The sequence below is a fragment of the Metopolophium dirhodum genome, chromosome 2 (assembly GCF_019925205.1).
Source record: "Metopolophium dirhodum isolate CAU chromosome 2, ASM1992520v1, whole genome shotgun sequence".
NCBI lineage: Eukaryota > Metazoa > Arthropoda > Insecta > Hemiptera > Aphididae > Metopolophium > Metopolophium dirhodum.
This window is the reverse complement of record NC_083561.1, coordinates 11,880,304-11,901,142: the sequence shown is the minus strand read 5'-3', so window position 1 is coordinate 11,901,142 and position 20,839 is coordinate 11,880,304. Positions and strand designations below refer to the sequence as shown.

The 20,839-nt window shown below is 24.7% G+C and overlaps 1 protein-coding gene across 1 annotated transcript; it reads right to left on the bottom strand.

Moving 5' to 3' along the window:
• Positions 1–1,433: 1,433 nt before the first annotated feature.
• Positions 1,434–20,542, bottom strand: LOC132939491 (CUGBP Elav-like family member 3-B). The gene is given in 9 exon segments (XM_061006680.1): positions 1,434–3,016; positions 3,019–3,036; positions 3,391–3,552; positions 3,624–3,677; positions 3,823–3,939; positions 7,576–7,749; positions 7,818–7,923; positions 9,141–9,275; positions 20,376–20,542. Coding segments are annotated over 8 exon segments (834 nt in total). The 5' UTR covers positions 9,243–9,275; positions 20,376–20,542; the 3' UTR covers positions 1,434–2,915.
• Positions 20,543–20,839: the final 297 nt, after the last annotated feature.

Here is a 20,839-nt window from a genome sequence, read left to right as displayed (position 1 = left end):
GATCTCTATTAAACAGGTATAGTTGATTAATGTAATGATCAACAAATCATATATTATATAGATATATAAACTATAGGTATGATTAAATCATATTATGTGATCTTCGTTGAAAATATTCATGATAAATCTTTATCGGCAAGAATATATTATAGGTGTTGATAACTATAGTTATTGTGTTTATATTGTTTTAAAATAAATAATTAATCTTGGTTTGAACGATGAAAAAAAAAATTTTATATTGTTCTCTAAAATATTTAGTTTTTTGTATGAATTTATTAATGCAAAATTTAACACAATAGTTGAATTATATAGTTTAGTAGTTGAAGTGATACTACTGATACTACCTTCCTTAATTTCAAACTAATAAAAAAAAGTATCATTGGCAAATATTTATTATAGAACTACTTCTTCACAAATCTGTTAAATGTGATCAGAGAAATGTTGAAAATTTGATATATAATATGAACGTATTCATATTATAAGCATAATGATTTAAAATGTGTTGTATGAATTTATAATTTTATAGCATTGTTTAATTACTAATATCCTAATAAAATGGGAATATATTTTAAAGTATAAGTTTAAATAAATACGTTTAGTATAAGTTTTACAATATGCCATAAAATTATTGCACGTATGGCTGTTAAACATTTTCGGGCCTAGAGTAAATCAATGACGAGGGGTGCAGTGAAAGTACCTTGTAAATTTTAAACTGTTAAGTTGTTTATACACGATAAGAGTGGTGAGGAAATAACTTCATTGACCTTTTTTTATAGGTAGTTATTAAAGACAATAATAATTACTGTTTACTGCTGTGAAAATTATACGTTATTATAACTATTGATATTTCATAATCATAATAAAATAACATGAAAAATATTGAAATAAATGCGAAAATATTAAGTTGACACGTTAAATTAATTGATACCCTGCGAGTTAAAATCTTCAATATTAATTAATGTTTTCATAGATTAGTAGATATGTTGAGCATATCTGAGCTTATAGATAAAAGTTGTTCATGAATATAAATATACGTCGTTAGGGGGTATTCTCTGTGTTATTCTGTTGTAGATGTGCCGACATTTTATAAAGTTATTTTAATATGTTCCATAATACATTAATATGAATAGAATATTAAAAGTTGATAACAGTATAAGGAAAATATAATTGCAAATTAAAATACATTTTAAATTATTTTTGCCTTCAGGACAAGTATACGTATGTACCTAAGTACTTAAAGTTTGAGTGTACACTGTAGATATTATTTAATGCAAATTACAACCTATAAATATTGACATTCGATAGTTGATAGGCATTTTTTTGAAAGAAAGAAAGAACTTAAATCAATTAACAAAATGTAATTTTATTTTAAGTATAGGTACTTATATACATTTTAAAACCAAACACACCTTTTAATTTTGTTTAATGTTTATATTATATTTCATTTGCAGTTTAAAGTACGGTTAAATTATTAATGTTTACCAAGTTCAAAACTATAAACAATTATAAGAACATTGTGTATTTATTATGCCTTATTCATGGTAATATTTAAATCGATTACCTATGGGTATTTCAATTTAATTAATTTAATTAAGTATGGGTATTAAATTGTTTTTCTAAAATGTATTATTGTTTTTCAATATTCGGTTATACATAATTTGTATGATGTCCACATAAATATAATAATTTTAAATACTATACAACTTGAATTACATCATATGAGTACATTTTTTATTTAATTTATACCTACTCAAATCGTATGTCTATATAATTGAATAAGTAGGTACTAAAAGTATTTTGTTTAAATAGTATGAGTTGCGTCGAGTCGCGTCGTACAAAAATCATCTAAAATATTAAGTCATTATTTTAATCTAATTATCTACTAAATAACTGTATTAATACTTTAAAAAACCTCTTTTTATTCAGAATCAAACTTTAATTTTAATAATTTCATGCGCATTGATGTAAAAATAAGCATAAACATGAAAAAAAAACTTAAATATTGTTTTATGGTTTATTTAAGGTTGGCGAATTAGTTAAATTTCCTTTAACTGCATAAAGAAATTCTACGGTTAAATATTTAAATATCCCGAACAGTAAATCATATTATTTTAACCTTTTAGACTACAAAATTTTTTGATTTAATTAAAATTAGGTAATCGTCGTATTACCCAGGTATTTTATTGTCATATTTCGAATAGGTTTATCATAGAAAATCTTCTAATGACATTATCATGTTTTATCAGTAAATAAGTATTTTATTTTTTATCGCATTCTAACATTATACAGTATTATAAAATAATGTATGTAATTCTAAATTTTTAGTTGTAAAATAACAATTTTTAATAGATAGGTACCTATATAGTTATTATATGAATTAATATTTTTGTTTTTCAGTAGCTATTAGTAGATATAAGATATAAGTTATAGCCTAACTAATTCAATTTTGAAAATAAAGAAACAAATTCGTTGTTGTGTGTTTAAAAAAAGCAGAGTGCGTCACTAATAATATTATAATTACAAACAGTTTTCTCTGTTTCTGTACAAATCGAATCATTACCTACCACTTGCAATGATTGTATGAAACCATAAAAACGTCTTGATTAAAATTAAGTTACATAATATACCTATATAATTACTTGTTGTGTACCTATTTGATACATTTTGTTAAGTTGATATTTTGAAATAATTTATATTAATAGTCCTAATGAAATCTGTATTTTATTTATTTATATTTTTTTTAAATTTAGCTCGCTTTTAGCTCAGAATAGTACATTTATAAAAATGTTTACCTTAGAGAATTTAATAATATTGTTGTATCAATTTTACAGTATACTGACTGGTTTCATACATTAAATTTAATACGTAAGATCGTTCAAATTTGATAAATCAATCACATTCAAAAGTAAATTCTACTAGAATTTTTTTCCTTTGGGCGTTTTAATTGTACTTTTAATCTCTTCTGGCAGATCTGAAAACCATTCATTACTTGAATGGCAGTTTGTGCACTTGTTGGATTATCGAATGACACAAAACCTGTTACGAAAAATGTTTTAAAAATGTATTATTCAATACTAACTGTAAAAGTTCAAAAATATTTTTAATAATAAGATTATATATGTCAAAATATTTATGCATAATTTCATATTTACAGTTTGGTAAATGATTATTTTATTTTTAATACAATAAGTTATAACGAATTTGAATTAACAAATAATAAATTAAGCATTGTTTTTAATTTTAATTATCTGCAGGTATAAATCTCTTTTTTTAATTAAATATTTATGTGGGAAATCTTTCCATTTAACTTTGGTAATAATTAACGCATGTTCAATAACTTTAATAACTACTGATGTTTGTCGTAAAATAATTCGCAAGAAATGTACTTACCGAAACATTTGCTTTGATTTGTTTCCCTATCTATGTACACTTTTGAGCTCAGCACTTGACCGAATGGCATAAACATATGGGTGAGTTCGTTGTCACTAAACTCTTGTGGTAAATGGTATATAAACAAATTACTGCCTTCAGGTCCAAAAGTGATATTGTGTCCTAAGAAAAAAATGTGAAAACAACATATTAAAATCTACAATTGTATTACAAATTCAGAAAAGAAAACTTACGAGGAGTATTTGGCATTGCAGCTGAAAATTGATTAAATACCGCTTGGTAAGGGACTAAAATAATTATAAAATAATTTATAAATGTGTATAATAGAGTCTAATATAGTGATTATATTATTATACAAAAATATTTTTCGAGATATTACATTGATTAATTTCTAAATAATAATAACTATTATATGATAAATGATTACCATACCTATACGATGTAGTGTTGAAACATTATTAAACGTGGTTGGATCTCTGTTTGATGAAATTATTCTGTTTTGATGCGCTGGTATTGATAATTGAAGAGACTCTGCTAGTATAGCATGATCTATTTGAAATTATGTCTGCATTATTAATTATCATTGGTTTTATACAAACGTATTGTGGGAAATTTAATTTATTTTTGTTATTTACGACGTATATAATATACTATGGATAAATATATTATATGATAACCATTGACAACCCTCAAGGCCATATTATATGGATGTGATATGGATTGACAAAGATTGGAAATGACTAAATGAAATTGATTTAGAGAAAACTAAATGTACGACAACATGAGTACCTATAATTCAGAACCACCATTGCACTATAAACAAATTATATAATATTGTCTTTTGACTGCAGAAGCGTTGAGTATATTTTACTTCTCTTCCAATTATTATTTTGCGGATGTCAACGAAAAAAGGGGATTTTAAATGTTTGCTTAACACGTCCGATAGTCTAGCCACAGAATTAATGAAAAAGTAAATCGTGGAATGTCAAAACTCAAAATGTATCATAATCCAATAAATCAGAGTTTACTCAATTTTAAAATCGCTAGATTTAATTGTCAATCAACTTTTGTTTTAAATTATTAATATAAATTGTAGACTCGGGGGGTAGAAGCTGAATTTTGTAGTTAGATTTGGAACGAAGTATTTGTATCTATCTAACATAAAGTATGTTATGACTATTCTACGAGTATTGAATAAATGACTAATAGTTCTAAAAATGATAGAAGATTCAAATTATGTTTAATGTGAAATAAAATACACTTTAAAAACACAAACTCACTATTTATATTTTTCCATTATATTTTCTACAAAATGAAAAAACTTCAAAAACAATTCCATTTATAGCTATTTTCAAATAAAATAAACTAAGACATTTGGCTTAAACCGTATAAAGATATATATTATATGATGTATCTTTATAATACCTACTGACACTCGAAAGACTCGCCCGAAGACAAAAACAGTGGCTTAACAAACGAGTGAACTATTTCGGGATTTTCTTATATTTATTAATCATTTTAGATTCTAAGACAAGATAATATAATTTTTATAATTATATTATGGTCTATTTCTTAGATTTGTCAAATAATGGTATTAACATGTTATGCTGGAATATTGAAACACGAAGGTTCAATATTTTTATACAATCCTTTACTGAGCCATGTATCCATCTAATGACAGTTACTAGATTACTAGATTATCATAAAAATAAATAAATATGTTTTTAAAAATAATTTAAAACTCTTTGAAAAAATAGAAAATATTAAAAGCTGGACATGCCTATAGCCATAATAATATATGATAATTATAAGTTTAAAATAGAATAAAAATTAAAGTTATAGTCGAATATTTTATGACTAATATCATTTTTGTAAGATTTTCACGATGGTTTATCATGAACTTTACAAATACATAAATAATAAATATATTTTGAAATGTTATCGTAATTTGAATATTAAATGCCAATATCACCTTTAATATAATATCATAATCATACGCAACTACAGTAAAACAACTATGTAGGATAAAAGGCATATTTAATGATTAATATAAATTTTGTACAGTTAATCCCAGTGGCGCTGAAACCATGTTTTAGGGGGTGGGTGGGTGTACCCCTAAAATTGGTGGGTAATCGTTATCCTAAGTATAATAATATATTGTACAAATATACAATTATAAAAAGATGAATTCCTAGTGTGGTGTAGCGTGCAGTGTGTACTGTGTGTCTGTGGGTGACTTTAGAAATAGCTAATAACTAACTAATAATTAATTAATTAAATTAATAATAGTGTTTTAATTAATAAATAAATTCTAGTATTTATAAACAATAGTATCGTGAAAAAGTCAAAAACCTCTGATAATACATTACATTTACTATTTTTATTTTACAAGTGATAAAGCAATTGGTATTAATTGAAATAACCGGAGTGATGGGCCCCCGGCACACATGATTGAATTTTTTATAACAATGATTCGTGCTTTTAAATTTCATTTTTATTTTGTGTCTGCAATCACCTATTAAGACAGTAAAATTGGTTCAAATTTCTTCTTCGGCATCCCTTCTGATGGGAAAGTAAATCTAGTTGGTATTTTTTGGGTCAAAACTCAAAAGTAAAAAATTCCCAGAAGTTTTCAAAAGCTTTGTGAAAAATAATAGAAAATTAACAAATAAAATTAATTTTTACACAAAACCAGTTATTGAAAAAATCGAATATGTTTTTCTGTTGTAAGTTGTAACTCATAAATGAAGAACCATACAAACTTTACATTTTAACAACATTTTTATATAATACATGAGCATTTTCTTTACAAGATATTTCCTACAACTTACAAGAGATTCAAAATATATTAACTCTTTTTGAGCTTTAAACATTTTTATTTATGTTTTTTTAATACGCGTCTAAAGTTAAAACTTGAACAAAATTTAATTGCGAAAATTTAAAAATGTTCGTCTGTCTAAACAAGAAAAGTTAAAAGAAAAGTTTACCGAAAAATCACATTCATTTCATTTGAAATTCAATTTTTTACGATGGATATTTAACCGTTAATTAATTATTCTCCTCAAACAATTTTTGATATTTTGTTGTAAATTCAACAATTAACTATAAATAGATACTTTAAATTTTCAGCAAATGATTATAATAAAATATTATAATTTTCTGTAAGTACCTACATAATGAAATGTTCAAAATATATTAATTATTTTCGAATTATTTATAGACAATTGAAATTTTGAAAAAAAAATGTAAGTTTCATATGAAAATTATATTGGTATTGAAACTAAAGCAATTATTAATATTTTTACTTAACATATTACTATATAGTACAGTACTAAAAAAGATATTATGATTATATTAAAGATATTGTATAACCATTAACCAAATAATATACATATATTTACAATTTTACATGGGTATAAGAAAAAATGTCATAGTTCTAATTTTTACTGAATGGTATGATGTACCTAGCTAAAAGCTTATTTAACTAAATCAGTGACTGTGATTATTGTTTTAAGATGATAATAACTTGGTTTTCATTTTTAGGAGGCTTGTTCTAGAGATGAACCTAATTGTAATGTGTTAAAATATGAAATAATGCTATAGTGTAAACAAAATGCAGTAAATATAATAACTTGTAAAAATATTTTTTTGATTAAAAATTTGGGTGATGGGAAGGGGGGGGGGGTTGCCCCCACGAGTTAGTTCCAATATTCTATGAGGATAGGTGGGTATAAGTTATTGTTCATTGCCACACCTAAAAAAATGTAGTTCGGCGCCACTGGACTTAATCCTATTGAACTAACCAGACTTCAGTATAACTTTTCTGTTAATTATGGTTTTATATGTACTTTATTCATTATTGGATGATAGAAATAGAGCTCTAAATGTTTCATAGGGTTCTATTCCCTTCATAGACTATGTACCTACAAATTAAAACATTAGACACCCCAACCCGGTGAAAATTACTCAAAAATAGTAACTTTATAATATAAAGTAAGATAATATTATTATCTCTATAAACTACCTAGGTATATTATACGACATTACTTATCATGGTTAGCGATCATGTTTTAAATTTGATAAAAAGTTTTTCCTAAAAAATTAAGTTGGTCAGCTAAAAGACTGTTATGATGGTTAAATTTAAAGACGGTTTGAAAAAAAATGAAAAATATAATTAATATTTACGAGTGGAAAATGACTGTTGTTGCATAGATGAATTATTAAACAAAATTGGATTGGTGGTTCTAGTATTCGAATGCTGTTCTCTGGTTGATGTGTTTGGACGACTGTTAATTGAAAACATTGGTATGGTCGGTGACGGTATATTAGACAAAACATTGCGACTATCCACAATTTGAGCTGTAATGGTAATAAGAAAATGGCAATCAATATTATGCAATTATGAAATGTAGAACATGAATTCTTACTGTTGATTGAGGAAACGACTGGTGTTGTAATTGTTTGAGCAGTAACCATCGAATTAATATAAGTAGACACAGACGGTGGAGGTTGGACTGTCGCTATTAATGAGGACTGTTTATAAAAAAAATTATTACATTAGGTACGTCATAAAATATAAAGAATTTTATTAAAATTTATTCTAACGTCATATTAAATTTGTCTTAATTTATTATTACCTTTTTTTACTCGGGAGTCAAGATGTGATACAACAGTAAGTCAGTAGGAAACACAAGTTGACTCCATATTATCACGTGGAGTACAGTTTATAAAGTTTATATTGAAAATCATCGCTGTCCGTATATTTCTCGGATACCGATGTTGAGATAATATTAATATAATAATAAATACTATATTTTTACTATACTCGAGGGATTTTAAAGTATTAAAATATTTATAAATTATAAATTACTTGTTTTTCAACTTTTTGAAGTTTAATTATTAAAAAAGTTGCAAGGAAATCGCATATAATGTTTTTCTTGTTAATTTTTATACCAGGATTATAATATCATAATTTTAACCATGTAATCACACTCAATAAAGTACGACAGGTGATTTATATTATACCTACCCCTGCGCGTGTGCAAGATAAAAACAACTGATTTTACAGTTTCAGCCTTGGTTGAAGTTGTTGTATACAATATTTATATAATTTATTTTAAAGTGTTTTGATTTAGAATTCAATTTGAAAGTAGCCAACTATTTTTTATGGTTGACTTTTATGAGAATGCAAATTTTATTTTATTTAGCTAAATTTAATAATGATTGACAACCAATAATATCTATTTTTCAACAGTCACTATCAACATATCTATTTACAGATACGACTGAGTATAGAGCACAATGAATATAATTGCATGCAGTAATATGTATTCATAAACAAAAATAAATTGTTATAAAAATTTGATTCATAATTTTAAAGTGTATGATACTTAATTGATTTTTTTTCTAAATGTTATTTATAAAAACAAATTGTGCCTTTTACATGTTGGTTCCTAATATTTTATTTTAAGAGTATATAGAAATATTAAAAATATATATAGGACTCATTGTAGTATGATAGATATAATATGTTCATCTAGTAAGTTATTCAAAACTTACAACCAATACTGAAATAGTATAATCTGTCGTAATTATAAACTTAAACAACTTTGACAAAAATAATATAGTACCTATACCTACTGAGTGGTGAGAAAACAGTGTAATGTTGAATTGTCGAATACGTCATATACGTAAGTAGTGTGTCGAATATTAAAAATATAAGATATAATTCCATATTTTCAAGCACATACCTGACAAACTTGATTATAAGTTGTTCCATAAGTTCCGAATTGATTATACACAAACGATGATGGCGAGCTCAACACTGGAACATTATGAGCTAAATTGTGCATTTTTACAATTTCTTAATGACTCTTCTCTGCTATCTGAAATAAACTTTGTTTTACAATTCAAATTTCCCTAAATGTATATATTTGTTGTTGATTAATGATTACTGATGTATATAATAAAACTTTGCATTTATTAAAATCCAGGTAATATACTAATTATATTACGATAACATTTAATTCAGTGACTCAGTGTTCTTTACATATTATTAAAATTTAAAATGCATATCGAATTACCTAATTAATATTATAATATACACAAAAACTGTATTGTTATTTTATTATTTTTATTTTTAAAAGTTATTTGAAACAAAAATGAAAAGATGAGTTTTTTCATAATTGTTTTATAATATCTTTCTTTGATATAATATATTAAGACACTGTACCTTTACTATATAATTTAAATACACATATAATAAGTATACCTATAATTATTTTGTTTTTGCCAAAAGTGTTTTTTAAAAACAAAATATTGATTTTGAATAGTATGAATTAAGTAATTGGTAATTTACTTTAAAAGAATTGTCAATTAAAAGCTTTTTATCTATGAATACTTAATATTTAAAAATAAAATACTTCTTAATTATATTTTAATAATTGTTTTTCACACGTGCTCATACATTTAGTTAAATACAACAATAATTGTAATATATTGTTAACGTTTATGCACTAAATAATAATTATAATAATAATTTGTTTGTATATTTTGTTTTATCTTGTTTGTTTGCTAAATAAATATTATTATTATTATTATTATTAAATAACATTTCAATTTAGGAATAAAAAGTCTTCAGTATTGAATAATTAGTTAATTAATTTAATGTTATTCATTTATTGAAAATTGTAATGATATATCATATATATCACAATATAAAAATTATTTTTATTATATACCTATTGGCTATTAGTAAAATCTCCATTGATGATTTTGTTAAAAAATATTTTATACTATTCAGTGAATATTTTTATAAGGTATTAGATTCTGAGCGGAGGGAGGAATGCAATGGTTTTACAATGATGTTTATTTCTTTTTTATTCTGTAAACACTTTTTCTCCCTCTAAACTTGCTCAAAAATATCAAGTATATAGCATCTTTTCTGAAAAGTAATGTTCTTGAGCTGGTACTTGAGAGAGGTCATTTTTCGATTTTCGAAACGCTACTCGAAATAAAAGCGGTTAAAGGAGAAAAAACGTACGATTTCACGATTTTATATTATTAAATAATTACGGACGACGTTTTCTACCAGAAATATTGCTTCAAATGAAAAATGACAAGTCACCTTTTTATACAATATATAATATTATATATAAATACCCACCTATACAACTATGTCAAAATAGTATGTATCTTAAATATTTTTGGCCACTTAATAACGACAATACCCTAGTTGTAGAACATATAGGACTATTCCTTAAGTCTTGTGATAATTTTACACTGTAATCTGTTTTGTCTACTACAGTTGATTGAAATTTGAATCCAAGATTTCAACATTAGATGCAATTATTTCCCTTTGATGACGCATGTGGCTTTTGAAGCAAGTTAATCCATAAACTCAAATAACAATAATTGTTTACAACTCAAAGCCGATTTTCTATTGGTATATCAACATAAATTTCGTATTAATAAATTTCTATTTATTTTTTTTAAACTGTATTATAACTTGCCAATTGGTTTTCACTATTTTTATAACAATCATATAGTTTCCGGGCTCAGCTTTTTCATTTTTACAGACATACAGATTATTAGATAAATTTTAATAATAAAATAATGACTTTTCCTTTTTAGTTTTGGTTTACTGTGTGAAATTTTAAATAATTTAAATATCTATATATAACTATGTATATGAAAAAACACGCTCTAACACAAACTATTGGAATATTCTTAAATGTTCTCAACAATATCCATCCATATTTATATAACTGTTGTTGATAGTTTTAATCATGAATCTACTTCACTTAAAAGTTAAAATGGTATCTGACATAAGGTTTATTACATAGTACCTAATAGTATTATGAGAACAAAATTGTTCAATGATGATAAATTAGTTATACTTTTCCAATGCGTTACTTAGATAATATGATGTTTATATGTGGTTTTCAAATTTAAATATTTTTTAATAACATTTTTAAAAACTTATATATTTTTAATCATATTGTTTTTTACATAAAGAAATAAAAATGAGTAAGTAATAGGTTTATACATTTAAAATCGTATACAGATATATTAAAACAATTGTTAAGATTAACGAACAAACTAATATAAACAAGATTAAAAATAACTGATGAAATGTAATGTCTTAAAGTCCGACAAATAACTTGTAAGTCCTTCTTTTTGTGTGGTATTGAAACTGAGGGGGGACTGGGTTAGTATTACTCCACCCCATAGGTTCTTTATATGAACCTATATCATGTGCAGTATCATATAACATGTACAGTTTGTATAGATAATATTACACTAATTTTAAATAAATATTAGAATAAGATATCGTATTTTTAACACTTTTCTTAAGTTTGGTTTCACGTCTGTCTGTGATCAAATCTTGCGCGCTCGATTTGAGGCACTTTTTGAAGATGAAAAATTCTGAAAATTGGTATAGACCTTGGTCTTGGATGACAATACAATAATCCGTTGTCATTTTGGGACATGGACCAAAAAAAAAAAAAAGGATTGTCCCCACGACGTCGCCGTAATATCTCTCGCAGATATTGAACTTTCTCTCTTCCCCAAAAAAAAACCGCAACCTCTTACGAAGCAAGTATAGGCGTGTCCTATCCATTATTATAATATCTATGTTAACAACGGTAATTATTACCAAATAACATTATACCGGTATTCTGATATAGGTACCGAAAACACCGGATAACATATTTCTTAAACGTTTAATAAAAATATTTACTTTCAACTAAAAAGTAGAAAATAAAAAATAAAAAAAAAATTTTAAAAACACACTTTTCCATAAAAACATTTAAAAAAAAATTTTTAAAATTGCACTAAAAAGACAAAAATAATTCTCTGTACTTAAAAATAATGAAAAATTTATTGATGAAAAATTTAAAAGTGTGTGGTGCATCATACAAAACATTAAAAGCCGAGCTAAGTCTCACATACACTTCTTTGTTCAATCCTGTTTATAAGATAGTGACTGGCAGTATATGTCAAGTATAAGAGCAAAATAATGAAAAATTTACTGATGAAAAATTTAAAAGCCAAGGAAAGTCTCACATACACTTCTTTGTTCAATCATGTTTATAAGATAGTGACTGGGAATATATGTCAAGTGTATGAGCACCACACACTTTTAAATTTTTCATCAATAAATTTTTCATTATTTTTAAGTACAGAGAATTATTTTTGTCTTTTTAGTGCAATTTTAAAAATTTTTTTTTAAATGTTTTTATGGAAAAGTGTGTTTTTAAAATTTTTTTTTTATTTTTTACTATAAATTCTTTTATATTAAATTTGAAGTGTATATATTATAAACAAAATTGAAATATAAATAATAGGTGGGACAGGTAGGTACTTGAAAATAATTGAATTTTGGTTGTTATTCAATAAAACACACGTTTAATTAATGTAAACCTTATTTTCATATTTTCATTTCTATGTAGAAGTTTCCATGCACAAATTATATGAAAGTGTAAACTAAAAAACAAATAAAATCAACATTATGTGGATTTGTTAAAATTATAAATGAATAACCATTAGATATTCAATTTTGCAGACATTATAAAAACCAATTATACTATACTTATTAATATTATATTAAAATAGTCCATAAATATTTTTCAATCACTATTCATTAAAGGCAAAATTACAAAAATACTATTGATATAATAGGTTAAATTTAACAAAATGCATTATTAATAAAAAGAATAAATCCATTTTCCAATAAATATGGCCATACCTCCGGCGATACCTATTATCAGCAAATAATAACTGCATAATATTTATAATATTTATACTAGCTCTTAAAAAAATATAGGTTTTAAAATTACGTGGTTTTCTCCTCTATGAACATTCATAATTTTTTAAATTTAAACAAAAATTAAAAAACCAAAAACTAAAAACTTTCCAAAATGAATTATTGAGAATAAAATTAAAAACTCATCGGTTCGTGTGAAATAAACACAACGAAACGGGATTACTATAGCTATCAACATGGATAACAAATCAATTTAAAAACTTTCACGACAGACTAAATAAAACTTAAGGAGCTCTCTACTTCAAAATCGGCGAAAATCTCCCAAGAATAACCCAGAAGACGGCAAACTCATAATAGCTTCCTAGACGACCACGAAGCTGCTGATACCAGTGTACCAGACAACTAATAAAAAATATATTGTCTCTATGAGTTATTTGTAATATTCTTATTGTAACATTGTAAAAAGATAGAGTTTGTTGACACATTTAATTAAAATACTAACATCAAATCTAATTATCACTATCTTATGCCAAGGTGAGCGATGCAAAACAAGTGCTCAACTCTCTAAGGTATTTTTAATATATCCAGCTTGCCTCTATTATTTGAACTGAACGTGGTCTAGCACTCTAGGCTCATACCATTTAATAAGCAGCACATTTATTATCACAATATGGTTAGTACTAATTATTATAATTTAGTTATGCTATTTTAGTAATTAAATAACAAAATAAATTAATAAACTATAATTGCATTGATACAAAATAAACTAATATTTTTAAATGTATAACATTATTTTCAAATGATATACCTATCTATATTCTATACCATATAGCTGTTATGGTGTGTTATTACATTAATCAATAATGATTTATGTTATTAAATAAATTCAAATAGAGTTAATAAATAACAAAATAAATAACTTTTATTTAAAAATGAATCAAATATTAAAATTCAAGACTTTTCTAATAATTTTTTTGCAAGTCAAATATAATTAACAGTAATATCATTCACGTAAATTGGAAGACTGCATTTTTCTCAAACCAGTCATGTATTAGGTACGTTTATTACCTTCTATCTGAATAAAGTTTTCGATGTGACTTTAATCCATTCTATGCGTTTCTGTAAAGCAAACTTTACGATGGAAGAAAACTTTCAACATTTTAACTTATGATATCACGTGTATTTTAAAATTGAAATATATATTTATTAATTTAAGGAAAAGTTAGTCTTATGAATATTGCACATACAATAAATTGAAAACATAATTATCTCCTGAGTAATTAATGAAATGTGTATATGTTTCCAATTCAACAACTACCTACTCTAAAATATAATAATAAACAACGTACTTTATATATTTTGTAAGATTATTGCCATGATTTAATATACAGCTAAAGAATCGTTAAATCCAGGCACCTATCTATAATATTATTTAATTTCAACTTTTCTAATAATTTTAATATTATTGGAAAACTATCAAATGTGTTAATTTATTAATCAATTAAGTCGATAACGAGCGTTACAAACTTATGAAGCTTTTTTCTATTCCAAAACTCGACTTTTCTGAGATATAAAAGCATATAACTATAAAACCAATACTCAATAGTTCTCTCACTCTGCTTGGACTATAAAATGATGAAATATTTGAGAATATATGAATAGATAACGAAATTAAAAGAATAAAAGGATAAAGCAAATATATATTGTGTTTTTGTTTTTGCAAAAATTTTTAACGTTTGTAATTTTGATTTTTAAATTCTCTTGATACACTAGAAATAAAAAAATTCTTATAGATGCCTTAAAAAAAATATACAGTACCGATTGCTACTATTTATAGGGTAACTAATAAATAAAAGGTTTAATGAAATTAAAAATCTGTTAACTATATGTATTTTTTTTTATTATTAACTATACAGTAAAATGTGTATGGATATTGGATTCATACAGGCGTATTCATTATATTTTTATGCATTTAAAATTACCAATATATAATTCATACTAAACCGGAAAAGAAATCATGAAATGTGCAATTGAAATTAACTGGAATAATAGTATAATACCCATTAAAGATTTAATAATGTACGATACAATTTAGCTTAAATACAAAACAGCCATAGAGAATATATAATTAATATTACATCTGCGCGCTATATATTGGCTTAAATAAATTACCTAATTGGTTTTAAATTTAACGATTATTAATACAACTCAATCATCAATGATTTTAGAGATCTTGTAGGATTATTTATCACCCGTCATTAATACAGACAATACAGTTACAAAGTTTCTTGGTTTTATAACCATTAAGCTCATGAAAACTAAAAGGTAATAATAAAATATATATAGATTGTTTTTTATTGTTTTTTTGAAAAACGTATGTGACTTATAACAGCCTCTTTATTTATCATACTCGACAAATAAAATACACAAAAATAAAACGTAAGTTTGAAATAAAATTCTTATTATTTTATTGTATAACTATAGAGTAAAACGTTGTTATTTTTCATGATAATAAATGTATGACCGATGGATTTAATAGATACTTTGTTTGACATCTATGAATATTTAACAATAGGTATACAAAAGTTTTCTTTTATTTAAGGACGTAAAATAATCAAACTAGTCACGATAAATGCAATAAAAAAAATAATGTACAGATACGGCACGGCAGATATATGCAGTAATTAAAAATGTGATTATATAGATCAAAAACAAAGTTAGTGCGGGCAACATCGCGATTCTCGATTAACAACATAATATAATATTATAATATAGTGTTTCGCTTATTGTGGTTGTTATAATAATTGTTGTCTGTATATGTTACAACTTTTCGTTGTTGTCGCCCGACTTGTCGGATTGTATATAATATCGACCATAATAATTGGACCTTTAAATTATATCTATGCCGTGTTCTTTTTCTAAAGCGTATTTTAAAACGCCTGCGTTCAAAAATACACCATAAGAAAAACATTGATTCAATATTATGTCAAGCAAAATAAGATGTAATAAAACATCGTACATTTAAATTATTTTCGAAATTGAGGGACGGACATAATATATATAATATAATATATATTATATAATATTTATTGTTAAATAATGCACTTTAAAATAATTTGTAAGTAAACAATTTGATTTATAAATGTACATAATATTATACTCGGTACCCAGAAATATCATTAGACACAAATAATATTGACTTAAAAAATAAAATCTTGAAGAAAAAAATATATGCAAATAATCAGAACTAGCTACAGTGTAAGTACCTATGGGTTCTAGATTCCCATCCCCGTTTACCCTTTTCCAAAAGGTATGCCATTAATTTGAAACATAATTGACAGACCTTTGTAGGGTACATTTCGATATATTTTCTCTCTTTGACTTTATTTATTTCTTTAATATATTTCACCTGTAGCCTTTGACAAATATTTTAGCTAACTTTACTTCAGTTTGATGTAAAAAATAAATACATACACACCTATACGTTATAAAAAATGAAAAACGAAAAATATGACAGAAATTGCATTAAATTTTACGTTATATATTTCATGTTTTTTTTATCTATTTTTTTCATATTGACTGTTTTCCATTAATACGTCAGTTACGCGCACGCAAAATGATTTAACTTTAAACTGATTATATTATGTTATATATAATATACAATATGCATATAAAGAAAAAAAGAAAATGTTTTCATAATTTTGTTTGTACTTTAAATATAGTATTATTATAGTATCAAGAAATATATTTTATGAGTATAATAAAATACAATATAGTAAAAGCACAGGTATATACTATACTTGTAAATTTAATTCAATATTTAATATTTTTTTGTTATTCATTTTTAACTATATTGGTAAGTAGTAATACTATATTAATATTATATACTTATATTATTAATAATAACTTATAATTTTTACCTAATTTACAGGTATAATGTATATAGATTAAAAGTACAATTAAGTAATAATGTGATATAGCTGTAGATACATTTGATATTATAGACAAATTAATAACAATAATTACGATAAGGTAAATAAATTATAGAAGAAATAATAATAAAAATTGATGATGTAACATTAGGTATATATAATTCTTCAGAGACTTCTGTAAGCCCTAAGTAAATAAAACAGATTATTTTCTTCTTTTTTCTTCATCCGTAAATGTGTCAATTATGTTGACTGTTGAGTTCAAATGTGTTTTAACAAAATGACAAAGGACTAAAACGTTAATTAAAATTGGACTGTTGTTGTGAGAAGAGTGTCAAGTCACTTTTTGGTCATTTCGATATAATAAATTGAGATTTAAGATTATAGGAGATTTAATTTAATTATGTCACTGTATGTATTGGTATTTTTAAGAAATGCATTTATTATAAATATTACGTATAAACATGACGTACCTATGTGGCTATGTTATATTATATAGCTATTCTATACTTTATATTTAACATAATATAATAATTATAATTATTGATTACGATTATTATTATTGTTATTATTTTATGTCTGACACCTATTATGATTATTTTATTAAATTAATGTATTATAGATTTATTATCAATCTTCAATGGTTAATATATTTTAAATTACAACAAAATAACCAAAACAACCCAAAATTGTTATTCCTATAGTAATATTAGGGTTGAAATGTTGAATATCGAATTTTGGAACTTCAAACGTTTAAAAAAATTAAGTATGTATTTTCGATATTTTTATTTTTTTTAACTGCTGTTAGAAAACTTAAAGAGAAATGTTGTATTACCATTTTCAATCTTTTTGCCCAAGGAACATAATTCAACTTAAAAAAAATGTTAACATTAGAATCATCTATAAATAGCTTAATAAAAAGATTCTTTTATGAAATTATTATTTTGTTTATTAGAGTAAATATTTTTTTTTTATTATTCACTAGGTAGATACCTATACTATCAGAAACTAATTAATATTATAGATGACAATATTATCTTCACGATCATTTTTGGTCAGTGGATGATATATTGTCTGCAACCCTTTGAAGTTTGAAGCTATTTCTGTAGTTTACATAATCAGACATAGGTAGGTACTTGTATTATCAATATCCGTTATGTAATATGTCCGGGAAGAAAACCACTCAGACGTTTACTAATAAACATTATTAATAATTAATCCGAACGGATTAAATAAACTACGTACTTACCTACTTACTACAATATATTGGTAGGTAACTATATTCATTAATTACTTTATGTACACCGCAAACAAAATATAGTTAAAAGTAAATTTAAAACTACTTATAAAGTTTAGTGGAAACGAACAAATAAAAACTATAACACTTAGATAGTTTATTGCAAAATAATTAATACAAATGTAAATATTGTATAATGTCGAAACGTATTAAAACAACGAGAATTATTCAAATGTATTTGACAGTTCGTCACCTTCGTTTAAAAAATGTTCGAATATGAAAATCCGGCATAATTAATTAGAATATTCCATTTTTTGTCAAACTATTTTGGTTATTTTGTTGTAATTCAAAAAATATTAATCATCGAGGATTAATTTTGTTATAATTTTCAGTTAACAATGAAATATTTAAAACATTTAGACTAAGTTTGAGCGATTTATACTACGAACCTATTCGTACCATTATACGGTACGTCGGTATTCTATATACGTTTTAAGTTATGTGCGATATTTCTGGAAAACATTTGTTCAATCTACCGAATCAAAAATCACTATACCTAACATTATATAACTTAAACTATCCATAGAATTAGACTCATCTCCTTTACTCGTATGTACATTGAATAACAATTTAAATCCTAACGCATACATTATATTGACCTCTCTAAACACAGTGCTCAAGGACGAGGTACACGAAACATACTATACGCCAGAGTAAAGTTCCCCAAATTTGTATGTTATTATCATTTTTGAATTTCTTCAAGTACAAGTTACTAAACAAGTACATTCGAATTTATTCAATATTTAATATATTATACTAGGTACATTTTTGATTTTCGCAATAATAATATAGGTATAATAAAGTCAAGCATATTAACTTAACCATAAAACTAAATAAGTACCCGACTTATATCCTATATTTAGAATAAAATCCTATTCGGTTATTTTTTTATGTTAAATTAGTTAAAAAATGGAAAACATAAAAATCGTAACTTTCTAAATTTTTCAACTAACTCAATTCAAATTGTTGAGTTGAGAAAATATTTCCAAAAATATTATTTTTTTTTTTTTATTTAGTACTAATTATTTAATTATATGTAAATAGGGTAAATATTTATCAAACTATTAATTTATTTTATTTCAACAATATTTTTAAGTTATAATTTTTATGAACAACAAACTTGACCATATGATAGATTTATGGGGTAAGCGAAGATTTTCCAAAATAGCAATATGATGGATTTCATTATAATATTTTATTATTAGGTATTATATTATATTATTATATTCTTGCAAATGATCGTTCATTTTATTTAATATAATTTGTAGTTTAAATTAAATAACAGTGCATAAATAATATAAAAATTTTTTTTTTTAAAAACATAAAAAAATAAATACTGAAGGCAGTATTAATCATATTATATTATATTTATGCAATTTTATATTATATTAATTGCATTTTTTTAAAACAAACATTTATGCATAATAAATTAATACATTACCAATAATATTTATCATTATGATATTGATATAAGTACCTACGTAACCTAATATATTTTCTAATAATATCAAAAATAATTTGATTTCCACAAAATGCGCATGCATATTATAATACCTATATTATTATACCTAGGTAATAATATAAGTTAAATAAACTCTACAATTATCAATTCATCGATATAATATGTTGAACTGATTACATATTTTGGTTAATAGATCCTGATCATTGATCACTATAGGAAATAAATGTCTTCGTAATATAATAAAATAGTGCAGTTAACGGTTTAAATACATATAACGAAATACCTATTGTTATATTATTACATTCAGTATGTATTTTTGAAACTGGGAACGAAATAAAATAAACGTACAATAATAACATCATGTACGTTGGTAATTCATAGAAAATATTTAAAAATTAATAATAACAACATTTTAACATGCATTGTGTCTGAATAAGACGTTTGGTCGTCCAAAATGTATTTCTATGAAATCGGCCAGCCAATAAATTATACTCAAATATTTTTATTATTTATCAGCATTCGAGTTACCTGTATAGTATAATAGTAATCGTGTGTTTCGGTAATCGAAACGGTGTCGACGAGACGCACTTCTCTAGTAGTTCGAAATGCGTGACGTTGGATTTTCGAGCGAGCGGAAGTGATGAGGAGAGAGAGGGAGAAAAAAATTAGAAGTATATTGTGCTGCAGGTGGTAGATAAAATCAACAAGTAGACGCGAACGCAGTTGTCGTTTCACTAGTTACGGCGCGTCCTGCCCGTTTGCCGAGAGTGGCGTAGCTGGTGGCGCGTGCCAAAAACGCCTGTTGTTTCCGAAAATACCTTTTTTGTTGCATCAATGTATAAAACGCATGACTAGTTTCCATGGGGACCGAAAGCGTCTGGAACCGTTACCGGGAAAATTGGATTTTGATTCCGGAATTGCTTTTGACAGAATATTTTGTCCGACTCCCTGACATTTATTGTGTTTATATAATACTACTACTACTACTAATA